Source organism: Hyla sarda, chromosome 2, assembly GCF_029499605.1.
Source record: "Hyla sarda isolate aHylSar1 chromosome 2, aHylSar1.hap1, whole genome shotgun sequence".
Taxonomy (NCBI): domain Eukaryota; kingdom Metazoa; phylum Chordata; class Amphibia; order Anura; family Hylidae; genus Hyla; species Hyla sarda.
In genome coordinates, this window is record NC_079190.1 from 467,430,537 (window position 1) to 467,453,878 (window position 23,342).

General features: G+C 42.9%; 1 protein-coding gene across 4 annotated transcripts in view; it reads right to left on the reverse strand.

Moving 5' to 3' along the window:
• Positions 1-23,342, reverse strand: part of APP (amyloid beta precursor protein) — a 301,616-nt gene that overhangs the window by 94,656 nt on the left and 183,618 nt on the right. For all 4 annotated transcript variants that reach the window (XM_056559448.1, XM_056559447.1, XM_056559450.1 and 1 more), the window contains exons 4-5: positions 22,999-23,111; positions 16,102-16,292 (exon numbers count right to left, since the gene is read on the reverse strand). In XM_056559448.1, the coding sequence (XP_056415423.1) occupies positions 16,102-16,292; positions 22,999-23,111 (304 nt within the window). The remainder of the gene's footprint in view (positions 1-16,101; positions 16,293-22,998; positions 23,112-23,342) is intronic.

A 23,342-nucleotide genomic window follows, 5' to 3' on the forward strand; every position in this document is an offset into this window, starting at 1 on the left:
TCATAAAGTCCTTGGTGTTTGGACCCAATATCTGAAACAAAGTTCATAAACTATTAAAAACTATGTGAATCATGGCGGAAAGTGTTTCCTTACAGCACCCCCTAAGGAAGAAATGATGCATTACATGGTGCCCTTTGAAAGTAAATTGCTGTTAAATTAACATGTAAATGGACTGGACCATTTAGACGGGGGGGGGGGGGGGGGGTATTCCAGGAAAATACTTTTTTTTTTATATCAACTGGCTTCAGAAAGTTAAAGGATAGGTGATAGCTGTCATGCCCCCTCCTGTAGGCTTGCATTGAGCGGCGGAGCGTGATGTCACATGGGGGCGCAGGCATGACGTCACGCGCCGCCCGCCCTGTGATCGCCCATAATCAGACCCGGAGCGAACACGCTCCGGGGACTGATTACAAACGGGGTGCCGCGTGCAAAATCACGGGGGTCCCCAGAGGCGGGACTCCCGCGGTCAGGCATCTTATCCCCTATCCTTTGGGATAAGATGTCTAAGCACTGGAGTACCCCTTTAAACAGATTTGTAAATTACTTCTATTAAAAAATCTTAATCCTTCCAATAATTATCAGCTGCTGAAGTTGAGTTGTTGTTTTCTGTCTGGCAACAGTGCTCTCTGCTGACATCTCTGCTTGTCTTGGGAACTGCACAGAGTAGAAGAGGTTTGCTATGTGGATTTGCTTCTAAACTGGGCGGTTCCCGAGACACATGTCATCAGAGAACACAGACAGAAAAGAACAACTCAACTTCAGCAGCTCATAAGTACTGAAAGGAATAAGATTTTTTATAGAGGTAATTTACAAATCTGTTTAACTTTCTGGAGCCAGTTGATGACATGACATGACATTTTAGGGCAATGTTTAGGAGTATAAAAAGTTGACACAAAAGTGAGAAGTATTAGCCTTTGGTCAGTGGGCTCAGAACAGACACGATAACTTTACTTCCACATGCACATCAATGCGCTTTGGGCACTCGTGCCCCCGTCATCAGTTTACTAGTTGTGTTCCTTGCACCAATTTTGGTTAGTTACCAACCACTACTTTTTCTTTTTAAAGAAAGTTTTTATTTTATAACATAATTACAATAAAAATAACAGATCATGCAAATACAACATAAAAAGTACAATTAAACTCCCAACCATCCCGCTCCAAGGGATAAGAAAAAGAAAAGTCACTATTTAGCCCAGATTATGGGAAACTCAATATTTTTCCTCTTAGATTCTTTTGCTAATAACCTTTCATAAGTACGTACCTTGTTTATCAGAGCCAACCAGTATTGTAACTGAGGGGGGTTATTACCAAACCATTTCCTAGCTATCAGCAATTTCGCATAGGCAAATAGCCAAATAAGGCTTTTTTTTATAAGAAGTATCCCCAACATCCCCAAGGATTATTTTTCAGGAATCCCTTCAATTTTAATACTGTACTTATTCTCAATAACCTCAATGATTTCCTTCCAAAAGGTCTGAATGTGGGGACAGCTCCAAATAAGATGGAAAAAGTTGGCCTCCTCCATTTGACATTTTGGACAACCTGCATCATGTCCGAGTCCCATACTCTTCAACCCCCAATGGGGTATAATACAACATTTTAGTTTGAACCATAGTATGGGCCTTATTATATGAAGTGAATTTCAAATTTGCAATTCCCTTAATAACTTCTTGAAAATTTCTTGATATTTTATGACCCAACACTTTATACATTTTTGTCATAGGTTTGGAGATCACCGGTCCTCTCATTAATTCAACAAGAGGATGTGTATTAACATTCCTAAAATTTCCCTTTTTTAATTTATGATCAGCAATAATTAATTGTAAAAAACACAATTTCTGGGTATCTAACACCCCACAACAGATGCACTAAATGGGCACTGTCAGATACAAAAACTTTTGATATGTTGTAAATCATGTATAACCAATAGGTTTTGCAATTGCTTTCATTAGAAATTTTTCAGTATTTCATACTGAAAAGCCAGTCAAACAACTGTCCCCCTGCCTGCTTGGACACATACTAGTCCTGCTGTGTCCATGAGTCATCACCTATGTCATGGACACACTTCCTTGATTGACAGCTTGTGTCCCACTACTGTCAGTGAGGACAAGCTGGGAGTTGTAGTTCTGCTAATGCTAGGGGAGATGTGAGCAGACAGCATACTGAGGGAGGGGGCGGAGACCTGCACAGTGAGGCCACACCCCCTCCCTTTGAGAGGAATTCAGACTAGTGAGCTAAATTAAAAGTGTAATAAAATAAATAAATAAAGGTGCTAGACACATAAACATTAGATGTACATGGTCAGGATTAGGTACTGAGTGATATGTTGGATCTGTGGGAGTATTATCATCTTGTCTGCCATTGCAATGGGAAGTCTAAGCAATGTATCAATTTTATTTTTAATTTTATTTAACAAGGGTTATAGGTTCTGATCGGGAAAGAGAACCGGGTCAGTTCCAACTGTTATCCCGAGATAGTCAATAGTATGATCAGGTTCCAAAACCTTCAACCCTACCCCTACTCCACTACTGACCCTCTTGAAAGGTAATAAACTCGACTTGGACCAATTAACCTTCAAGCCAAAGCAATTCGTAAAAGATGCAACCAACTGCATAGCCTTTGGGATCAATTTTTCCTAAATTTGAAGCATACAAAGAAGATCATCTGCATAAAGCAGAGGTTTACTAGCCTTCCTATGGATACCAAACCCCTCTATCTCCTCCATCTGCCTAATAGCTATTGCAAGGGGTTCAATATATAAAAGAAACAGAAGGGGGGACAGGGGGCACCCCTGCTGCGTTCCTCTCTCCAAACTAAATATTTCTGTCTGCTCCCCAATGACTAGGACCCATCTTATGGGATGGTCATAGAGGACCCTTACCTAATCCAAAAACCTGTCGCCCAGGCCAAACCTCTGCATACGAGTTGTGTTCCTTGCCCCAATTTTAGTTAGTTACCAACCACTACATAACAGGAACACCCCACAAGACCTGACATTTTAGAGATGCTATAACCCAGTTAGAAAATGACAAAATGGCCAAACAGTGATGGCTAAATAAGACATTTAGGTCCTTCCCAATTTTTTCTGCTTTCAAAATAAAAAAATTAAAAAAAAAACACGATCAAGACTTGACTGTTCACGTGTGTGATGCCTAATATATCCCATATATAACCATTTACGGTTTTAATGTTATGGCTGCTCAGTGTACATTACCAATGCCCAAGATTTTGGGCTCTGGTATTAAGAGTTAGCCTCTTCTGTATAATTACTAATAAATAAAATAGATATAAAATATGCATGATTAAGGCATATTGAAGGAGAAAGGAAACTGGGTCAGCATGGAGGTCTGATTAGCTGGCACAGACTCATGGGTAATGTACGTCATAACTTGGATCCCTTTGTGGGGGCAGGAACGTGATCTTTGATGGTAATTATTCCGCCATGCGTCCGTTTTATTGTAAATCCTCGTTCATCTTCATATTCCCTCTTTCACCTGTAATTGCCTCGCCGTGCAGCCGCATCTCCATACTCACTCGCATTCCCGAGGTATTAATTACTACGACGGGATGCGTCCGGATCACTCATTCCATATTAAGGACATAATCCCTTCTATACAGTAAGCTAATGCAGCAGTGTTCGCTTTCATGCCCACGCCAAACCAATTCTGCAGGTATCACATTTTTTCCCATTTTCATCTCGAGCTCTCAGCAAGATTAAAGGGAAATTACACCCATTTCATCTAGGTAATCAGGAACGGTTATGGCAGCATGAAAAGACCATATTATGCCAAGGCCATAAAAACATCCTCACTACTGAAGGGTTTATGAACCTTGTGGAACCTCAAAGGACAACCAGCCCAGATCACATCGCCAGCCAGTATACATAAGATAGGAAAGAGTAGAAAATCAATCAGACATTCTGGAGTACATTAGGAGTGGTCTTCTGAAGGAAATGGCCTTTTGGGGCTCCCTGTATACAGCCAATAAAAGTAAAATGCTTACAAAATAAGAGCCTCTTAGGATGTATTCATATGTATAGTATGCTGGGCATGTTTTATGCAGCTTCAAATCCTGTACTTCAAAGATACCCAGGATACTGTACGTGTGAATACATCCTTAAAGGGGTACTCCACTGGCCAGCGTTCGGAAGTAAATGTTCCACGCCCCTCGTGACATCCCGGTCATGCCCCCTCAATGCTAGTCTATGGGAGGGGGCGTGACGGCAGTCACGCCCCCTCCAATTGACTTGCATTGAGGGGGCGTGGCCATGATGTGATGAGGGGTGTGGTCAACCTGTGACTTCATTGCAGGGAGTGAGAGAAAGATTTCATAATCAGATTTTGCCTGTCTTTGTGTAAACCCCTCAATGAGACCAAGCCCCCACCCTCCTGCAAGACAAACACCATGCGATTTCTGGCTTCACAGGCACACCTCCCCTCTCTCCCTGTGTGAGGATCTTGCATGTAACGCTGCTCTTTTCTTGCTGTAGATCTTATCACTGACTGCTGCCATTCAGAGCACAGCATGATTTATTGCTGGAGGGGAGGATAGTTTAAAAGAAAAGACATGTAGTGTGTGCTGCTGACCGTTTACAAGAACACAGCATGCACACAGACAGTGAAAGCAATTGGCTGGCAGTAATTAAACACAGCTGCACTGACTTCTGGGAGTTGTAGTCTGGGCTGCAAGCAAGGAAAAAGATTCTGGCCACAAGAGCTGCCTTTGTATTCTTCTTAACTTCCCCGGAGCACCCTTTAACAAGGACAATTTAGTTACTCATTGATATTAAAATGGAAATAAAAAGGGTCACATATGAAAAGTATTTGAAAAATTTTATGTAATACTCTAGCCGTGTCTACTTATCACCTATACTCGGGATAGAAGATCTGGACTGATGGAGGGGCCAGCTACAGATGGGGGAATGTATTTATACTCCCAGTACATTAGTACTGAGTATTCGACTGCCCCTCTTCATACAACTCCTCCTCCACACAAATGTGCTGGCAGGGAGGGATGGGTAACCCATGGCATCCTAGGATCTCTCATTCTAGCAATCGATGACGGTCCCTCTGGTCATACGTTTCACCTTGGAAACAATGCAAAGGATTTAACACATTTTTTTTTTTTTTTTTTTAGGAAAAGCTCTTAAGATTCATAAAAAATAAGCTACACATCTAATTTCAGCAATTAAAGTTTGTTGACAGACTCCAAGGACAGCAGCGGAGAGTAAGATTTCCCTGTGGCTGCCTTTACGTAGCCTTTGATCGTTTCTTCAGGAAGCTCGGTTGTGCTAATGGCAGTCTATGAGGGAATTGCAGATAATGCAATTCCTTAATTTATCAGCAATGTACTTCAAAACTGGAATTAAAATGGAATTATATCTTCTAGATAGAGGCATTTCCAAAAGAAGCCCAGAAATATCTGTGAAAAGAAATTTTAGGATATCCTACACTGCATAATGCGGCACAAGCTAAACAAAAAGCATAGTTTGTAATTTATTTGTTAGAAATTTTACAGATACTATAAATTTTTCGCTTAGCTGTTTGAGGATCAATTTTTAAATGCTGGATAACCTCTTTAAATCAAGTTATATGATATCTAACTAATATGGAGTTTATTTTTTACATATAAGCTACATTGACCCTTCAGTCAGAGGCGGCTTTCCCAGTAAGCGAGTTAGGCAGCTGCCTAAGGCCTCACCCTCGAGGGGGCCTTGCAGCCCCCTAACTTGCCCCCCTAAGTGAGTGGCTATGCATATAATGTATGTACGCATCACCACTCTGCAGAGCTGGCCAGTCTGGGACACATTTTACCATAAGAGCATCTTACAGACGCACCTATATTCAAATGCGGGCGGCTCGGCTCTTTTGACAGAGCAAAGAACCAATGGCTCCTCGATCACCTAAAGGAGCTGCTACTTATATATCATTTTAATCCGGTTTACCCGCACTGTAGCCCCGTGTTTTGGGTTTAATGCAGGTAAACCAGCTGTCTGTTTCTTTTCAAGAGTTATTGACGCAGAAAACAAGCTCTTCCCAGATAAATCTGCCCACTCATAGTGACATCCCCAACTCTAAAAAATTCTATTTCACTGTAGGCTGTAAAGTAAGATATTTTATTTTTGGACTAGTGAACTGCCTAGTTTGGCTGGCCACTAGAGGTCAGCAGAGGTGGAAACTTAACCACTGTGGTTCCATTCTATGTATCTAATATACCACCATACAGTACTGAATTGTGTTATCCTCCCCTTATTTTTTTAAACAAAATTCTGAAAAAAATATAACTAATCTGTCTATAGTGTATATATCCTACAATATAATAGCTGAAAACCGCTACGTTTTGCCGCATTTACCCCAACATGATGCATCAGTTCACCTTGCACGTTCCCATTTTAAATTTACTTCCCGACTCATCTGAAATGTCATCAGTGTCACAGCCTTGGATTTATGACACTTCTATATCAAGTCATTTTCCATGAAAGGTCACTCGCAGATTTGGCAGCTGCCTGTATCTGGAAATACCTGCAAAACGAAAACCTATTTGTCCTTCAAACGGAATTGAAAAAAAAAAAAAAGTAAATAAAAAGAAATCCTCCCCCTTTGCTGCAGAGCCATCACCTCAATAAAAACCGTGACGTGCAATATAATAAACAAGACGCGTGAAATTGGCGTTCACCGTTGTGTGCTCCGAGGGGGCTGCTGTACAAACGTTCTCCACGGCACCTGCAATGAATTGTGTGTGGACGTGCCGCTGAAGGGCTGACAGTCATGTGCTTTGTCATCGCGCAACCTGCTCGCTAATTATCGGAAAGCCGTGAGGCAAATCAAAAGCTCATTCACTTCAATGGCCCATTACTTGCCTTAGCGATTAGCAAATATTTCATCCTTGGGCTGTGTGACTATTGAATCTCAAGACCTCGTAGAACTGAAGAAGATGTATTGAAAATCTAATATTCTGTAGGAGAAAAAACTGCAAAAAACAAGATGGAAGCATGTCGCTGCTAGACTGCGGCTTATAGTGCACCAAGAGACCGTAGTGCAAACATACAGTATGGAACAAGTCACTATTTTTCGAAAGGTGTTTTTGACACCAAATTTTTCCTAGATGTTAGTAACATCACCAGTAATCCATACATACAAAACATATAAAAATTTACATTTTTTTTTTACAAAAACGTAGCCCTTAACTGCAGGATCGGGGATAAGTTTTAGTGGTGGGTGAGTGGAGGGATGAGTCTGACCAATGGGACCACCCCTCCTGCTATTTCCTGTATGGAGCCCTGGCTCTCCCCAGGAATGGAGTGTTTCCACCCCTGCACAAAGTGGTGGCCGACAGGCCCCCTCCACTTATCTCTTTTTTTTTTTTTTTTAACTGTTTTTATTGAAGAGATTTTTTTCAAAAACAAAGTATAATCATAGGAAAACAGTGATATAAGCACATATCAAACAAAACAGCCAGGAAAAATACTAAACTGCCCAGGTAGCAAATAAGACAGTCAGCAAAAGACAAAGGTCCTATACAAACATCCCAGAGGGAATATATTGCAAAAGCAAACAACCATAACGGGCAATTGAATAATAATAAACAGAAATCGTGTAAAAAACAATGCAATTAATATAGAAGAACAGAAGGAGTGTCCCAAGAACTGGGCTCATGGACAGACAAGAAACTAGAAAGACAACATAACATTAAGGGGAAGGGAGAAGGACATTGGGGGGGGAGATCACGGAGACTGTTGATCTCTATGGGAGAGCCGAAGCTAGCCGAACGGCTCTCCCATAGAGATATATGGATGGGGCATGCTGGCCGCCCCTTCCTGCAGGGGTTGATACTGCCTGTTCCCAGAAAGAGTCGGGGCCCTGAACTGGAGGTCGTGGGAGGTCCCAACAGTCAGACCCTCTACGATCTAAGGCTTACCTCTTTTCCTGCAGATAGGGGATACGTTTTTGTATATTACATTTCTCCTTTTTTTTTTGGTTATCAATATTTTTATTAGTATTTTAGTCAATACCTCTCCCCTCCCTTCTGCTTGGCAAGGGAGAAAAAAAACAAAACAAGAGAGACAGCCTATTTCTTTATAGGTCCCCCTACTCCATGTTCATCAACCCCCACATATTTTTGTAAATGTTTAGACTTCCTTGACTTTTTGCTTCGACACTTTTCATATATTCTTATTTTGCCCCACAAATTTTGCCAGTGTTCTAAATTCTTTGCTGTAAAGAAGAGCTTGACAAGAAGTTTATTATACCGGCCATATCCAGAGATATCACTCAAAATTATTGTTTTTGGATCTAAGTTTACTTTAACACCTAGATGACTCAACAAAATTACAAACCTCCTTCCAGAATTCTTAAAAAATTTTTTTACAGTCCCAAAGCAAATGTAGTAAATTAGCTTGTTCCCTTTTACATTTTGGACAAATATTATCCTCTCTACATTTCATATTCCACAATTGAATTGGCGAATAATATAACTGAAGAATTATTGTCAGCTGAGCGCATTGGTATTGTTTATTTAGTGAACAATGTATAGTATTCTTTAAAATACAGTCCCATTCTGTGGAAGTTATGACACCTATTTTTCTTTCCCATTTACTCTTATTCTTAACAACCTATTACCTTGTGCACTTCTTAGCAGAATATTTCTCCTTTAAATTATGTTGAATAATGTGAAATGACACAGGAAAAAAGTATTGAATAGGTAAAGAAAGGGAGGTGTAAAAAAAGGCATGGAAAGCCAAGACAACAGCTGAAATCTATCAGTAATTAAAAAGTAATACAGCCCCTTGTCAGTGAAAATTAGTACCAACGGGTTCAGTCCCTACTGATGGCTACAAAAAGGTCTCATTGCCAAAGTGTCACACTAGGACACATCTTATGATGGGTAAAAGCAAAGAGCTGTCTCTAGACCATAACCTAATTGTTGTAAAACTGTGAAATCTTAAAGGGGTACTCTGGTGAAAAACTTTTTTTTTTATCAACTGGTGCCAGAATGTTATACAGATTTGTAAATTACTTTGATATGAAAATCTTAATCTTTCCTGTACTTATTAGCTGCTATATGCTCCAGAGGAAGTTCTTTTCTTTTTAAATTTCTTTTCTGTCTGACCACAGTGCACTCTGCTGACACCTCTGTCTGTCTCAGGAACTGTCAAGAGCAGGATAGGTTTGCTATGGGGATTTGTTCCTGCTCTTGACAGTTCCTGAGACAGACAGAGGTGTCAGCAGAGAGCACTGTGGTCAGACAGAAAAGAAATTTAAAAAGAAAAGAACTTCCTGTGGAGCATACAGCAGCTGATAAGTACTGGAAAGATTGAAAATTTTATAATAGAAGTAATTTACAAATTTACAAATCCGTATAACGTTCTGGCACCAGTTGCTTTGAAAAAAAAAAAAATTAAATAAAAAAACTGTTTTTCACTGGAGTACCCCTTTAACAATGGTGTTGGTTACCGGCGCATTTCTAAGCTTCTGAATGTTCCAGTGAGAGCTGTTGGGGCTACAATAGGAAAGTGGACATACATTTGCCTCCATCAGGTGCTCCTCACAAGATTTCGGAGGAGTGAGAAGAATTATCAGAAGAGTTGTCCAAGAGTCCAAGAACTGCAAAAATACCTGGATTTAGCGGATAATGTCTCAAAGTAAAGGCTCTGTCTACACCTGTTACAAAGAGAAAACCATGACACCAGTGCCCAACTAACCTACAGTATAATGATTTACGAATAAGATCCTCAAAACCATGCTATTTTATGTGAGACTATTACATTTATAGGATTTTAATTATGCATAAATAGGGGAAGAATTTTTAGGAACCTGGAAATGTTGGATTTTTATCTTCTTTAACTGACCTATAATGGGTCCATTAGAATGTCCATCATTTTAATGGGAAGAGTAGCGCATCACGCTTTACTTTTCCTTCCCGTCAAATCAGAGAGAACTACTGGCAAAGATTTCAATAGTGGTGTGAATTGAGCCTAACGCCGGCAATGTAGTCATATATTTTCAGATTTTAAGGTGAGACATGCCAAAAGTTTTGATCAGTCGGGTATGGGTTTGAGTCCCCAACAATTGCAAGAATGAATGGAGAATAGCACTTCTCCCTGTCTCCATCGCCGCAAGAGAGTCTATAGAATTCATCTCCTGCAAGGAGTAGACAGTGGGAAGTGAAGCGCTCAGTTGAGTACTCCCCCCTGTTTATTCTATTGATAAGTGGAGATTAGAGATGAGCGAACTTACAGTAAATTCGATTTGTCACGAACTTCTCGGTTCGGCAGTTGATTACTTTTCCTGCATAAATTAGTTCAGCTTTCTGGTGCTCCGGTGGGCTGGAAAAGGTGGATACAGTCCTAGGAAAGAGTCTCCTAGGACTGTATCCACCTTTTTCAGCCCACCGGAGCACCTGAAAGCTGAACTAATTTATGCAGGATAAGTCATCAACTGCCGAGCCGAGAAGTTCGTGACGAATCGAATTTACTGTAAGTTCGCTCATCTCTAGTGGAGATCTCAGTGCCGAGAACTCGACTAATGAAAACTTTTGACGCGTCTCTACGAGACATCAAAAAAATTAAAAATTAAATAAATAAATAATATATATATATACATATACATACACATACATATACATACACACACACACATACACTTCAAAGGGGAGCAGCACATCCACTATAATTGTCCAGGTGCAGGCTGTTGGAGCCTGGGTTAGTGGCCCTCCAGTATACAAAGAACCCAAAAATCAGCAGCACTCCGTTCCTTCAGATGAATCAGTACGTGGCTTTATTCATCGTGTTACTAGCAGTTATGTTTCGGTTGTCTCACACATGGCTAAGTGTGGGACAGCCGAAGCGTAGCTGCTTGTAACACAAGATAAATAAAGCCACGTATTGATTCATCTGAAGGAACGGAGTGCTGCTGATTTTTTGGTTCTCTATCTATCTATATATCCCAGCACTGTTATTTCCTGGAGAATGCACATATTTACCTAAACAGACTTGTGATGGGATCAGTCAGATCATCTTTAGCAACTTGAGAGACAAGGACAAGTCAAGGACATATTATTACAGCTTATTATATAGGTATCAATGCTCCAAATATTGTAGTGATACGCACTGTACTTATAATCCGGGGCTGTAATTGTTGTAATTAGTAATTAGGAAGCCTGATACGACAGATGGGTACAGCTGCATTTTCAGAGACAGAACCCTCTCTATGCATTTTCGCTGTTATACATTAGATAAAAAGAAGTTTACCCCCCCCACCCCCCCAACAAATAGGAGATATGCACTAAGCATGAAATGATTCAATTTCAAGTTGTCTGTACTTAAAGCACTAGCAATTATTCCGCATGGCTGCATGAGAGCGCCAAGACGTCAAAACAGTTCCATTTAAAGGAAAAAACAAAGAGATTCTCATAATTAGATCAATGTGAAGTAACCAGGGATCAGGGGGAGATAATTTACATTTTCCAATGTTTCCAATGTTATGATTGCGAAGGACAAACATGGCACCTGACTCCCAGTAAAGGTCATACCAAGAAGAGGAGGACAACCTTGTGCGCATATAGTTCTTAATATATCTGAAAGGATAGCTCTCCTGAATTGGAGCCCCAAAACCTTTACAGACCAACTTCCATCCAAGTGATGGTATATTGCTGTTCTGTATTCAACAATGGTTGCTATTCAACTACCTCACAGCTGATGGATCAGTCTGGATCAGCTGATCTTACAACTCATTTTAGAGTTGATTTAAAGGGGTATTCCAGGAAAAAACTTTATATATATATATATATATATATATATATATATATATATATATATATATAATGAAAATGTAGAAGCTAAGCTGGGATCTACTATAAACGGGTTGATCCAGCATTTTCCCAAAATTCACATCCTGCTGGTTGCAGGAATTAAAGGAGTATTCCAGGCCAAAACTTTTTTTTATATATCAACTGGCTCCGGAAAGTTAAACAGATTTGTGAATTACTTCTATTAAAAAAATCTTAATCCTTCCAATAGTTATTAGCTTCTGAAGTTGAGTTGCTGTTTTCTGTCTAACTGCTTTCTGATGACTCACGTCCCGGGAGCTGTGCAGTTCCTATGGGGATATTTTCCCCTCATGCACAGCTCCCGGGACGTGACATCATCATTGAGCAGTTAGACAGAAAACTTCAGAAGCTAATAACTATTGGAAGGATTAAGATTTTTTAATAGAAGTAATTTACAAATCTGTTTAACTTTCCGAAGCCAGTTGATATATAAAAAAAGTGTTTGCCTGGAATACCCCCTTTTTTTTTATATCAACTGGCTCCAGAAAGTTAAACAGATTTGTAAATTACTTCTATTAAAAAATCTTAATCCTTTCAATAATTATCAGCTGCTGAAGTTGAGTTGATGTTTTCTGTCTGGCAACAGTGCTCTCTGCTGACATCTCTGTCTGTCTCTGGAACTGCACAGAGTAGAAGAGGTTTGCTATGAGGATTTACTTCTAAACTGGGCGGTTCCCGAGACAGGTGTCATCAGAGAGCACTTAGACAGAAGAGAACAACTCAACTTCAGAAGCTCATAAGTACTGAAAGGATTAAGATTTTTTTAATAGAAGTAATTTACAAATCTGTTTAACTTTCTGGAGCCAGTTGATATATATATATATATATATATATAAAAAGTTTTTTCCTGGATAACACCTTAAAGGGGTTGTGCGCTGCCCTGCCTTTCGGAGCTCCGCACGCAGCGTCCGGAAGTTCATTACTCCGAACGCTGTGTGCGGGCATCCGTGTTCGCGGCCGCCGGGCTTGACGTCCCGCCCGGCCCCCTCGTGACGTCACGCCCGCCCCCTCTACCAAAGTCTATGGGAAGGGGGCGTGACAGCGGTCGCGCCCCCTTCCCATAGACTTTTGTTGAGGGGGCGGGCGTGACGTCACGATGGGGGCGGGCGTGATGTCACGAGGGGGCCGGGCATGACGTCAGGCCCGGCGGCCGCAAACACGGAAGCCCGCACATGGCGTTCGGAGTAATGAACTTCCAGACGCTGGGTGCGGAGCTCCGAAAGGCAGGGCAGCGCACAACCCCTTTAAAGTAGTAGTTTCTGATTAGTCCGCCTCTTTTTGGACATCCCTGACTCTTGCAGCATGTGCGGATTATAGCTTATGCTCTGTGTTTTTAAAGGAGTACTCTGGTGGACAACATTTTTTATTTCCTATCAGCTGGCTCAAGAAAGTTAAACAGATTTGTAATCTACTTCTATTAAAAATTTTTAAAGGCATACACCACCCCTATACATCTTATCCAGTATCCAAAGGATAGGGGATAAGAAGTCTGATTGCGGGGGCCCTGCCGCTGGGGACCACTGCGATCTCCCTGCTGCACCTGGCGAATTGTTTAGAGCGTGGAATGCAGCGCCAGAGGCTCATGACGTCACGGCCGTGCCCCACTCGTGATGTCATAGTCACGCCCCCTCAATGCAAGTCTATGGGAGGGGGTGTGACGGCCATCATACCCCCTCCCATAGACTTGCATTGAGGGGGCGTAACCGTGACGTCACGATCAAGGAGTGACTATGACATCACGTGCCTCCACCCGCATCGCCAGTCATCCAGCACGGAGCGAAGTTCGCTCCATGCACCGGATGTCTGGGGTGCCACCGCCGAGATTGCGGGGGTCCCCAGCGGTGAGACCTCCGCGATCAGACATCTTATCCCCTATTCTTTGGATAGGGGATAAGATGTCTAGGGGCAGAGTACCCCTTTAATCCTTCCAGTACTTATCATCTGCTGTATACTGCAGTGGAAGTTGTTCTTTTCTGTCTGACCACATTGCTCTTTGCTGCCACCTCTGTCCGTGTCAGGAACTGTCTAGAGTAGGAGAAAATCCCCATAGCAAACCCAGTTCCATAGACAGCAGATGGCTGGGGCACTGTTGTGCAAGTGAAATAAGTGAAGGGGATACAGAGCTAAATTGCCCCTACCATTCTCAGGATCGGGGGAGGTCTTAGAGGACGGACATATTTTATGCTATGAAGATCTATTAAGAAATTAGTTAAAGGGTAACTATCATTTGAACACAGCGCACAGCTTCAACCACAATATCCTTACACTTCTGCTCCACTCAGCTTAGGCGAGTGGTATATAGAATTGATGGGAGTCCTAAAGACTTGCTATACAAGCCTATGTGACTCCAGCAATTCCATGTACCACTCATTTTAGCTGAGAAGAGGTAACAGGACACAGTGCTTGGAACCGTATGACATGTTCAAATAATAGTTACCATATATACTCGACTATTAGCTGACCCGAATATAAGCCGAGGCCCCTACTTTCACACCCAAAACCTGAGAAAACGTTTTGACTCGAGTATAAGCCTAAGGGGAAAATACATCATCCCTCCTGTCATCATCCAGAACCCCCTGTCATCATCCAGACCCCCATCATCATCATCATCATCACCCCCTGTCAACCCCCCCCCCCGTCATCATTATCCCCAGTCTATATTCCCCTTGTCATCATCCAGACCGCTCTCTCCGTCATCATATAGGTCCCCCTCGTTGTCTACTCACCTCCCCAGTTCTCTTGGTCCTGTTGCTTAGTAGCTGCAGGGACCGTCCACATTCCGGTGGGGAGGGTGAGCCGGTCTGGCCGTCCATCTTCACCGGGAGGCCCTCTTCTCTGCTCAGGGCTGGTCCCAGACAAGTGACGCTGCATTGACGCCACAGCGCTGGGACGCCACTGACGTCACGGACGTTTGCTGCGCACGGACGTCCCTGTGCGGCGGCGGCAATGCAGCGTCACTAGTCGGATGGTCCCTGCAGCAAAGATGGGGGCATTTTCAGCACGAAAAATTGTGCTGAAAAACTTTTACAGAGTTCACCATGACCACCTCCTCAGGGAGAGAATTCCACAGTCTCACTGCTCTTACAGTAAAGAACCCCCTGTCTGTGCTGGTGTAGAAACCTTCTTTTTTCTCTAGACGTAGAGGATTCCCCCTTGTTATAGATACAGTCCCGGGTATAAATAGATCATGGGAGAGATCTCTGTACTGTCCCCCGATATATTTATACATAGTTTTAGGTCTCCCCTAAGCCTTCTTTTTTTCTAAACTAAATAACCCGAATTCTGATAATCTTTCTGGGTACTGTAGTCCTCCCTTTCCCTGTATTACCCTGGTTGCCCGTCTTTGAACCCTCTCCAGCTCCACTATATCTTTCTTGTACACTGGTGCCCAGTACTGTAAATAATATTCTATGTGTGGTCTGACTAGTGATTTGTACAGTGGTAGAATTATTTGCCCCTATTATATATGCCCCTATTGATGCACCCCATGATTTTATTTGCCTTGGCAGCAGCTGCGCGACACTAGTCACTACAGCTAAATTTACTATTAACTAAGACTCCTAAATCCTTTTCCCACTCAGTCGTCCCAAGTGTTCTCCCATTTAAGGGTACGTTCACATCACATGCGCGGATTTTAGCAGCGTATTTCGCTGCGGATTCGCCGCTGAAGGACCTCCTATATGTTGCCTTTATATGTGCCTGCTTGGAGCGGCAACACGCCGCTCCGAGCAGACACACTGCGATGTGCGAGTTGCTGCGCGCATGCGCAGTATACTCGCACATCGCACCAGCTCTCGGCCTAGCTCATTGAGCAGGGGGAGCTTCCGCGATGTGTGCGTATTGCCGCTCCGTGCAGGCACAGTTAAGGGCACCATACAGAGGTCCTTCAACGGCGGATCTGCAGCATAAAATACGCTGTTAATCCGCACGTGTGAACGTACCCTAACACATAATCCCAGCCCGGATTTTTCCTCCCCATGTGCATGATCTTCCACAAGGTAGGAAGGTTTAGGCAGAAACACCAGTTTCCTATAAATGTAATTTCTTATACACTATATTTGGATGGGCTGCACAAGAATATCAAGTTTCATGCATCGTCCTCAACAATTCTGTTCAGCATTTACAGACTAAACCTCTATAAAAGAATTATATTTTTTTACAATGTTTAAAAAAAAAAAAAAAAAAAACCCAAAAAATGAAGTTTGTCAAACAATTAGAAGTATTATGCAACTTAGAAACATACGGGTATTAGACATCGATGATAAATAATCTCACCTTCTGTCGGCATAGTCCGTGTCGGCGCCCCCCCACCAGACGTCAGAATCGTCTTCGGCGTCGGCCGAGTCGAAGTTGTCGTTTTCGTCGGCGGCAGGACAGCAGACAAACTCCACGCCCCGGAACTTGTCGATGCCGCAGGGCAGGAGCATGCCATAGTCATGGAGGCTCATGCTTCTCTCACTGCAAGACTGAAAACAGGCAAAGCTGGGTTACAACACCACCCCTAGAAGAGCGCAAATCTAGTCTATATCACAGATGAAGTCATGAGGTCTACAGGATCGGGTAACGTTGGGCTTCGTTGGCTTCTGGTTATATTTGCCCAGAGTTTGTGTTTGAGATACAGTGGTCCCTCAAGTTACAATATGAATCGGTTCCAGGACGACCATTGTATGTTGAGACCATTGTATGTTGAGACCAGAACTCTATGGAAACCTGGTAATTGGTTCTGAAGCGGCAAAAATGTCATCCAAAAAATAGGAAAAAGTGAGGATTAAAGAAAAATAAGTAGATAACTAATATAGATAAAGCAAATCCTTACATATAAAAGTAAGAAAGATCTGCTGGGAGCTGTAATCACTGTCTATTTCAGTGTTTCCCAACCAGGGTGCCTCCAGCTGTTGCAAAACTACAACTCCCAGCATGCCCGGACAGTCGTTGGCTGTCCGGGCATGCTGGGAGTTGTAGTTTTGCAACAGCTGGAGGCACCCTGGTTGGGAAACAATGGTTTATATAGAGGACAAGAGCTTCTTCAGGGTCCTATACAGTACACACAGTGTCCCAAATGGAGCCGCCCTTACTTGGTGTCCAAAGAAGCAGCTAACCCTGGCACAGGTAAGGAGTAGTACAGGACTTGTAGTTCCTCTCTGTACTGTAGGGGGCGCTACCAGACAGCCAGTCAGTGCATGCACTTCAGTAATAGAGGTAAAGAGTACAGAACATGTAATACCTCCCTGTACTGTAGGGGGCGCTACCAGACAGCCAGTCAGTGCATGCACTTCAGTAGTAGAGGTGATTTACCAGTAAAATGCCCATTCTGATTGGTCAGTTCCTCCAGCTGTGACACGTTTCACAAATCTGGACTGTCCATAGCATTGTATGCTGAGTCTGGTTTCAAGTTACAATGGTCCAGGAAAAAACATTGTATGTTGAAACTATAGTATGTTGAGGCCATTGTAAGTTGAGGGATCACTGTAATCACATTAGATGGTGAATCCCCTAGAAACAGAGAGCGGTATTGTATTTATATGGCGCTATATAAATGACAAGTAATACATAATAACACACTACAGCTGCACTATAAACACTATTCATTACATGTAATGTACATTCTACAGCAATGTTTTCCCAACCAGTAACTCTCCAGCAGTCACAAAACTACAGCTCCCAGCATGCCCTGACAGCCTCTGGCTGTCAGGGCATGCTGGGAGTTGTAGTTTTGCAAATGCTGGACAGTCACTGGTTGGGGAACACTTCTATAGGAAAGCATAAATACTCAAACAACTTAAAGGGGTACTCCGCTGCTCAGCGTTTGGAACAGAATGCTGGAGCCGGCGCCGGGAACTTGTGACGTCATAGCCCCGCCCCCTCATGACGTCACGCCCCTCTATGGGAGGGGGCGTGGCAGTAGCCCATAGACTTGCATTGAGGGGGCGGGGCGTGACAGCATGAGAGGGGGGACGGTGGGACGGGGGCTATGACGTCATGAGCACCCGGAAGCAGCGTTCAGAACAGTTTGTTCCAAACGCTGAGCAGCAGAGTACCCCTTTAAGAGGGAACTCTGGAGAAAAATAAAAAATAAACGTTTTCAAATCATCCGATGCCAGAAAGTTATGCAGATTTGTAAATGACAACCATTAAAGAATGTTGAGCCTTTTAGTACTTATCAGCTGCTGTATGTACCACAGGAAGTTCTTTTCTTTTTGAATTTCGTCTGTCTGTCTGTCAGTGCTCTCTGCTGACACCTCTGTCCATGTCAGGAACTGTCCAGAGCAGGAGAGGTTTGCTATGGGGATTTGCTCCTACTCTGGACAGTTTCTGACACGGACAGAGGTGTCAGCAGAGAGCACTGTGGTCAGAATGGAAAGAACTACACAACTTCCTCTGTAGTATACAGCAACAGATAAGTACTGGAAGGATTAAGATTTTTAAAAAGAAGTAATTTACAAATCTGTATACATTTCTGGCACCAGTTGATTTAAAATATTTTTCCTCTAGAGCAGTGGTCTCCAACTTGCAGACCTCCAAATGTTGCAAAACTACAACTCCCAGCATGCCCGGACAGCCAACGGCTGTCCGGGCATGCTGGGAGTTGTAGTTTTGCAACATCTGGAGGTCTGCAGGTCAGAGACCACTGCTCTAGAGTACTCCTTTAAAGGGGTACTCCGGTGAAAAACTTTTTTTTTTTTTAAATTTACTGGTGCCAGAAAGTTAAACAGATTTGTAAATTACTTCTATTAAAAAAATCTTAATCCTTCCTGTACTTATTAGCTGCTGAATACTACAGTGGAAATTCTTTTACGTTTGAAACACAGAGCTGTCTGCTGACATCATGAGCACAGTGCTCTCTGCTGACATCTCTGTCCATTTTAGGAACTGTCCAGGGTAAAAGGAAATCCCCATAGCAAACATATGCTGTTCTGGACAGTTCCTAAAATGGACAGAGGTGTCAGCAGAGAGCACTGTGCTTGTGATGTCAGCAGACAGTTCAAAAAGAAAAGAATTTCCGCTGTAGTATTCAGCAGCTAATAAGTACAGGAAGGATTAAGATTTTTTAATAGAAGTCATTTACAAATATGTTTAACTTTCTGGCACCAGTTGATTTAAAAAAAAAAAAAGAAAAGGTTTTTCACCGGAGTACCCCTTTAATACAATATTGATATTTCTCACATGATAACAGACTTCTACTACTTCTATATTTCATAAAGACATCCTGCTTATACAGCTGCAATTTGTAACAGTGTATCAGTCTAGGTAAAAGCTTTCTTGGCGTCAGGAAAGAGATTGCTGCTGTTGAGTTTACCCCACAAAGCAATAAGAGGTCACATTGAAAGGTTCACACGGCAGAATTTTCAAGCGGAATAGGGCAGAAGAATTTCACTCGGAAATTCCGTTGCAGCAGAGTCCCATTGTTTTCACGAGGATTCTGCTGCACTGTGCACATGGCACAATTTCCACATCTGCTGCACAAAATTCCAATTTCGGACGTATAAATTCTATGGAGACAGCCCATTTCCGAGCGATCCTAGTGCCAGCATGTTCTAGTGCCAGAGCCAGCTGTCTGCAGAATGTCCACCCGAGAAATCTCAGCCAAAATGAACATACCCTAACCAAGTATTGTTTAGCTCTAGGAACTGGTCAAGAAGCAAATTTTAAAGCATATTGGAAACTAGTAGACATTATTATTATACAATGATGAACCTTTAAAGGCTATTGACACCTTGTGCATGTTTTTTTTGTGCATTGTACCCAAGTGGAATAAAGCAATTCTGCAATTGGTTTTCATATATTTTTTCTTCTTGGTTTTCTTCTGCAGCTTTTAAATATTACAATACACTGCAAGCAGCTCAATTCCTTTTAGGGTAGGGTCACACCCGCAGCTTATTTCACATTGCAGATGCAGTGATGGCAGTCAGAGAGACACTGCAGAGCAAATTTCCGGTTGTGGGCGGGTAGCTCTGTGTGTCCTCTCGTATCAGTGGATTTCTCCACCAATGGACACACAGAGCTACCGGGCCACAGCCGGGAACTCGCTCTGCAGTGTCTCTATGACTGCTGTCAGCGCATCTGCAGTGTGAAATATGCTGCAGATGCACCCCATGTGACCCTGCCCTTAGAACTGAATTCTGACAGGCTCGGTCTCCAGGCCCTCCTTTATCTTTTTGTGGATGTCCATCCAAGCTAATATTTTTATTTGAGCAGATATTTATTTAACCCAAGTTTAGATTCCCATTCAAGAGAACAAACTGCAGGCTCTCGTCACCTGTCAGGATGGAGGTTTAATGGGATTATCTAGAATTAGAAAATTTAGAGGTAATTTCTTCCAACAACAGCACCACATCTGTCCTCAGGTTGTGTGTGGTATTGCAGCTTAGTTCTATTAAAGTAAATGGAGCCAAGTTGTAATACCACACACAGCCCAAGGACACGTGCGGTGCTGTTTTTGGAAGAAATTTTCTATTCCTAGACAACCCCTTTAAAGTGTATGTCCAAAGCTGCTCTAAAAATTGTTCTGCACAGATTGAGTTGCAGATGCCCCTGGGCGGTGCAGTTGTTGAGGCAATGTACAATGCCAAGATCCATGGCACAAGTCCTGTTAATCAAAAAGAGGCTTGTGCACGGAACTCACTGGGCGTGGTACGGTTGCCTCAACAATCCGTGCAGAACAGTCAGGAGAGCAGCTCTGGGCTTTAACAGAATTAAGAAGCTTGCAGTGTATTGTAAGACATGCAAGCTGCAGGAGAAGAACTGTAAAAAATGCTTTATGAAATCCTGACGCACAAAGGTTTTATTACACATACAATGTATTAGAAAATAATTAGAGGTGTCCATAGGCTTCAAATACAAAAGACATTCAACTTCATAAAAAGTTACAACTCATAGCTTGCTACTAATAAAGAGGATTTCTCTGACAATTTCTAATCTTGGTAAAAGTCATCCAATGCTTCACCTAGTGTTTCCTAACCAGGGTGCCTCCTGCTGTTGCAAAACTATAACTCCCAGCATGTCCAGACAGCCTTCGGCAGACCCCCCCCACACACACTTATCTTTATATGGCCTTGGGTGGTGTCCAAATCCATCAATGATCATACATTGATGGCATATACTAAAGTTTCTCCATCAATGTGTTAGTCCTTTAAGGAACAGAGGAACGGCATTGCAGTATCCTCAGCCGCACGCGCCTCTATTACAGTGTGATGTTACGGAGTCGTCTTCAGCTTCACTTGTCTCTTATAATGAATGTTATTTAGCTAATAAAAATGTCACTTTACTGCAAATGTTCTCCTGATCTACATCTTATCTGCCGGGACTCGCTGCCTGATTCAGTATTCATAACGCAAGGGGGGGTGTAGAACATGGACTCTCGCATATGGTTACAGGCACAAGTATGGGGTGTATGTATATCAGTGTTTCCCTACCTTTTTAAGCTCGAGGCACACCTTATGGTAACATTTTTATCGTAGGGCACAACGACTCCCCCCACCCAGAAGCCTGTTTGCCTCCTGTAGGTAAGATTACATAGTGTCTCCCTGTATTTAGCTTTCCCTGTGTATATAGGCCCCCCCCCATTAGGTAACTTTCCCTCTGTAGGTCGCTTTCCCCCAGTATATAGGAGTCATACCCGGCATCTTCTTCAGCCACTAGAGGACACAAGACACTTCTCTACCCATGGGACATTCATGATGACATCATCGTGAGCATTCTACAGGAGATAATGCTTCCAGCCTCTAGGGTCCACAGGCAGCGTCACTAGAGGTCAAAACCCCCTGGAGACCTCAGAAGTACGATGTTCTAGGACTCCTGCGGCGGTGATACTCCACAGGGATCCTAGCGTGTCCTGTTGCCACCGTCCCTACCAGACTGCCACGGACCCCTAGTTGGGAACCACTGATGTACAATATATTAATAATTTACTTACTGATAAAGTCTTATAACCATAAAGAATATTCTATTCCATAGATTGGCGCTAAACAGCATGTTATGAAGCTCATGTACACAGAGTTAAGACAGTGTTTCCCAACCAGCGCACCTTCAACTCTCAGCATGCCTAAAAAAGCAGGGGTCAAGTCCTGGAAAAAAATAAGTGTGGGAACTCTTCCACATAAAGGGCTGGTCCTGCAGGACTCCTGCTAATGGGAACAGTGTTCCTGCTGAGGAAAAAGTGCAGGAACTCTGTTCCCACACGTTCCTGCAGGACTTGAGCCCTGCCAAAAAGCATGTTGTACCTCTTGGCAAAACATAAACTTTTCTAATATACTTCAGAAAAACAAATTCTTCCTTTTTATAGAAATTATGGCTTATAAAAAAAAAAGACCACTAGGGGTCCCCATACAGTCCAGAACATAATCCTGTCTGGCTGCATCATCATCTTTGTCCCAGTTGAAGCACAGGCAGGGACAAAGTTCAGGAAGAGAGGGCGGGACTAGCACTCCTCTATGCTCACTCCTGTCCTATCATACTCCCACATGAAAAAAGAGAGGAAGGGGTTACAGAGCAGCGTGCAGTGATTGGCTAAAGAGACACAGCACAGCAGACTCAAGGAGGAAGAGAATGCATGGTGAGTGAGGGCGGACTTAGTGCTTGCCTCGGACACGCCCCTTCCTGAGCAGTGGATGTCAGATGTCGGACTGTTATTTGTTGCAATTTGGCAGGTCTTAATATTCCTGTCTTTAATTTGCATATTTTTTTTTTGCTATGTCCTCTGTCTTGCATTGCTATATTTGCAAAATTTTCAATATACAAGATCGGATTTAAAAAAGATAAAAAATAATCGACACTGCTGACACTATACAAGGACATCGCTATAGGGATGCAGAGGTAGACGTCACATCTAGGCCATGGTGCCTGTGGGGACCCGAAGTTACATAATACAAATCCAGTATTATAAATGGCCCATGGTACGTGGGGACTTCACTTACAGATTCTACATTAAGGGCCGGGAACTTCAAGTTCTGTATCTGACAATATATCCACCAGGAGAACAAGATGAACATAAAGCAGACACGAGGAATATTAGGCGGTGCGTCACCGGTATCAATAAAAGCTCGGGAACTGTCAGGTAGCAGGACGCTTCTCGTGATGGATGCCTCTGCGCAGTCTAAGCCACAGGTCGCCGGGGACGTGATAGGCTTATAAATCTGATGACATTTTAAGGAATATGTTTAACATTTGTGTTACCTCTTTGGCTACGGTGTGCCAGTGCAGATGTGTCTCACAGATATCCATCCTCTCCTGGTGAAGGAAACGGCATTTATCAGGAACCAGAAGAGCATCGCTCACAAACTCCCCAACTGCAAGACAAAGATACATTCATAAATTAAGATCAGATAGCATGTGGCGCTGCAGTTATATGATTAAAGGGCTTACGGCCACGCCCCTAGTGATGTTATGCCACGCCCCTCCATTCATGTCTATGGGAGGGGGCGTGACGCCCCCTGCCATAGACATGAATGGAGGGGTGTGGCGTCACGAGGGGGCAGAGCCGTGACGTCACGATGCTCCGGCCCCGGTATCGCGAGTTT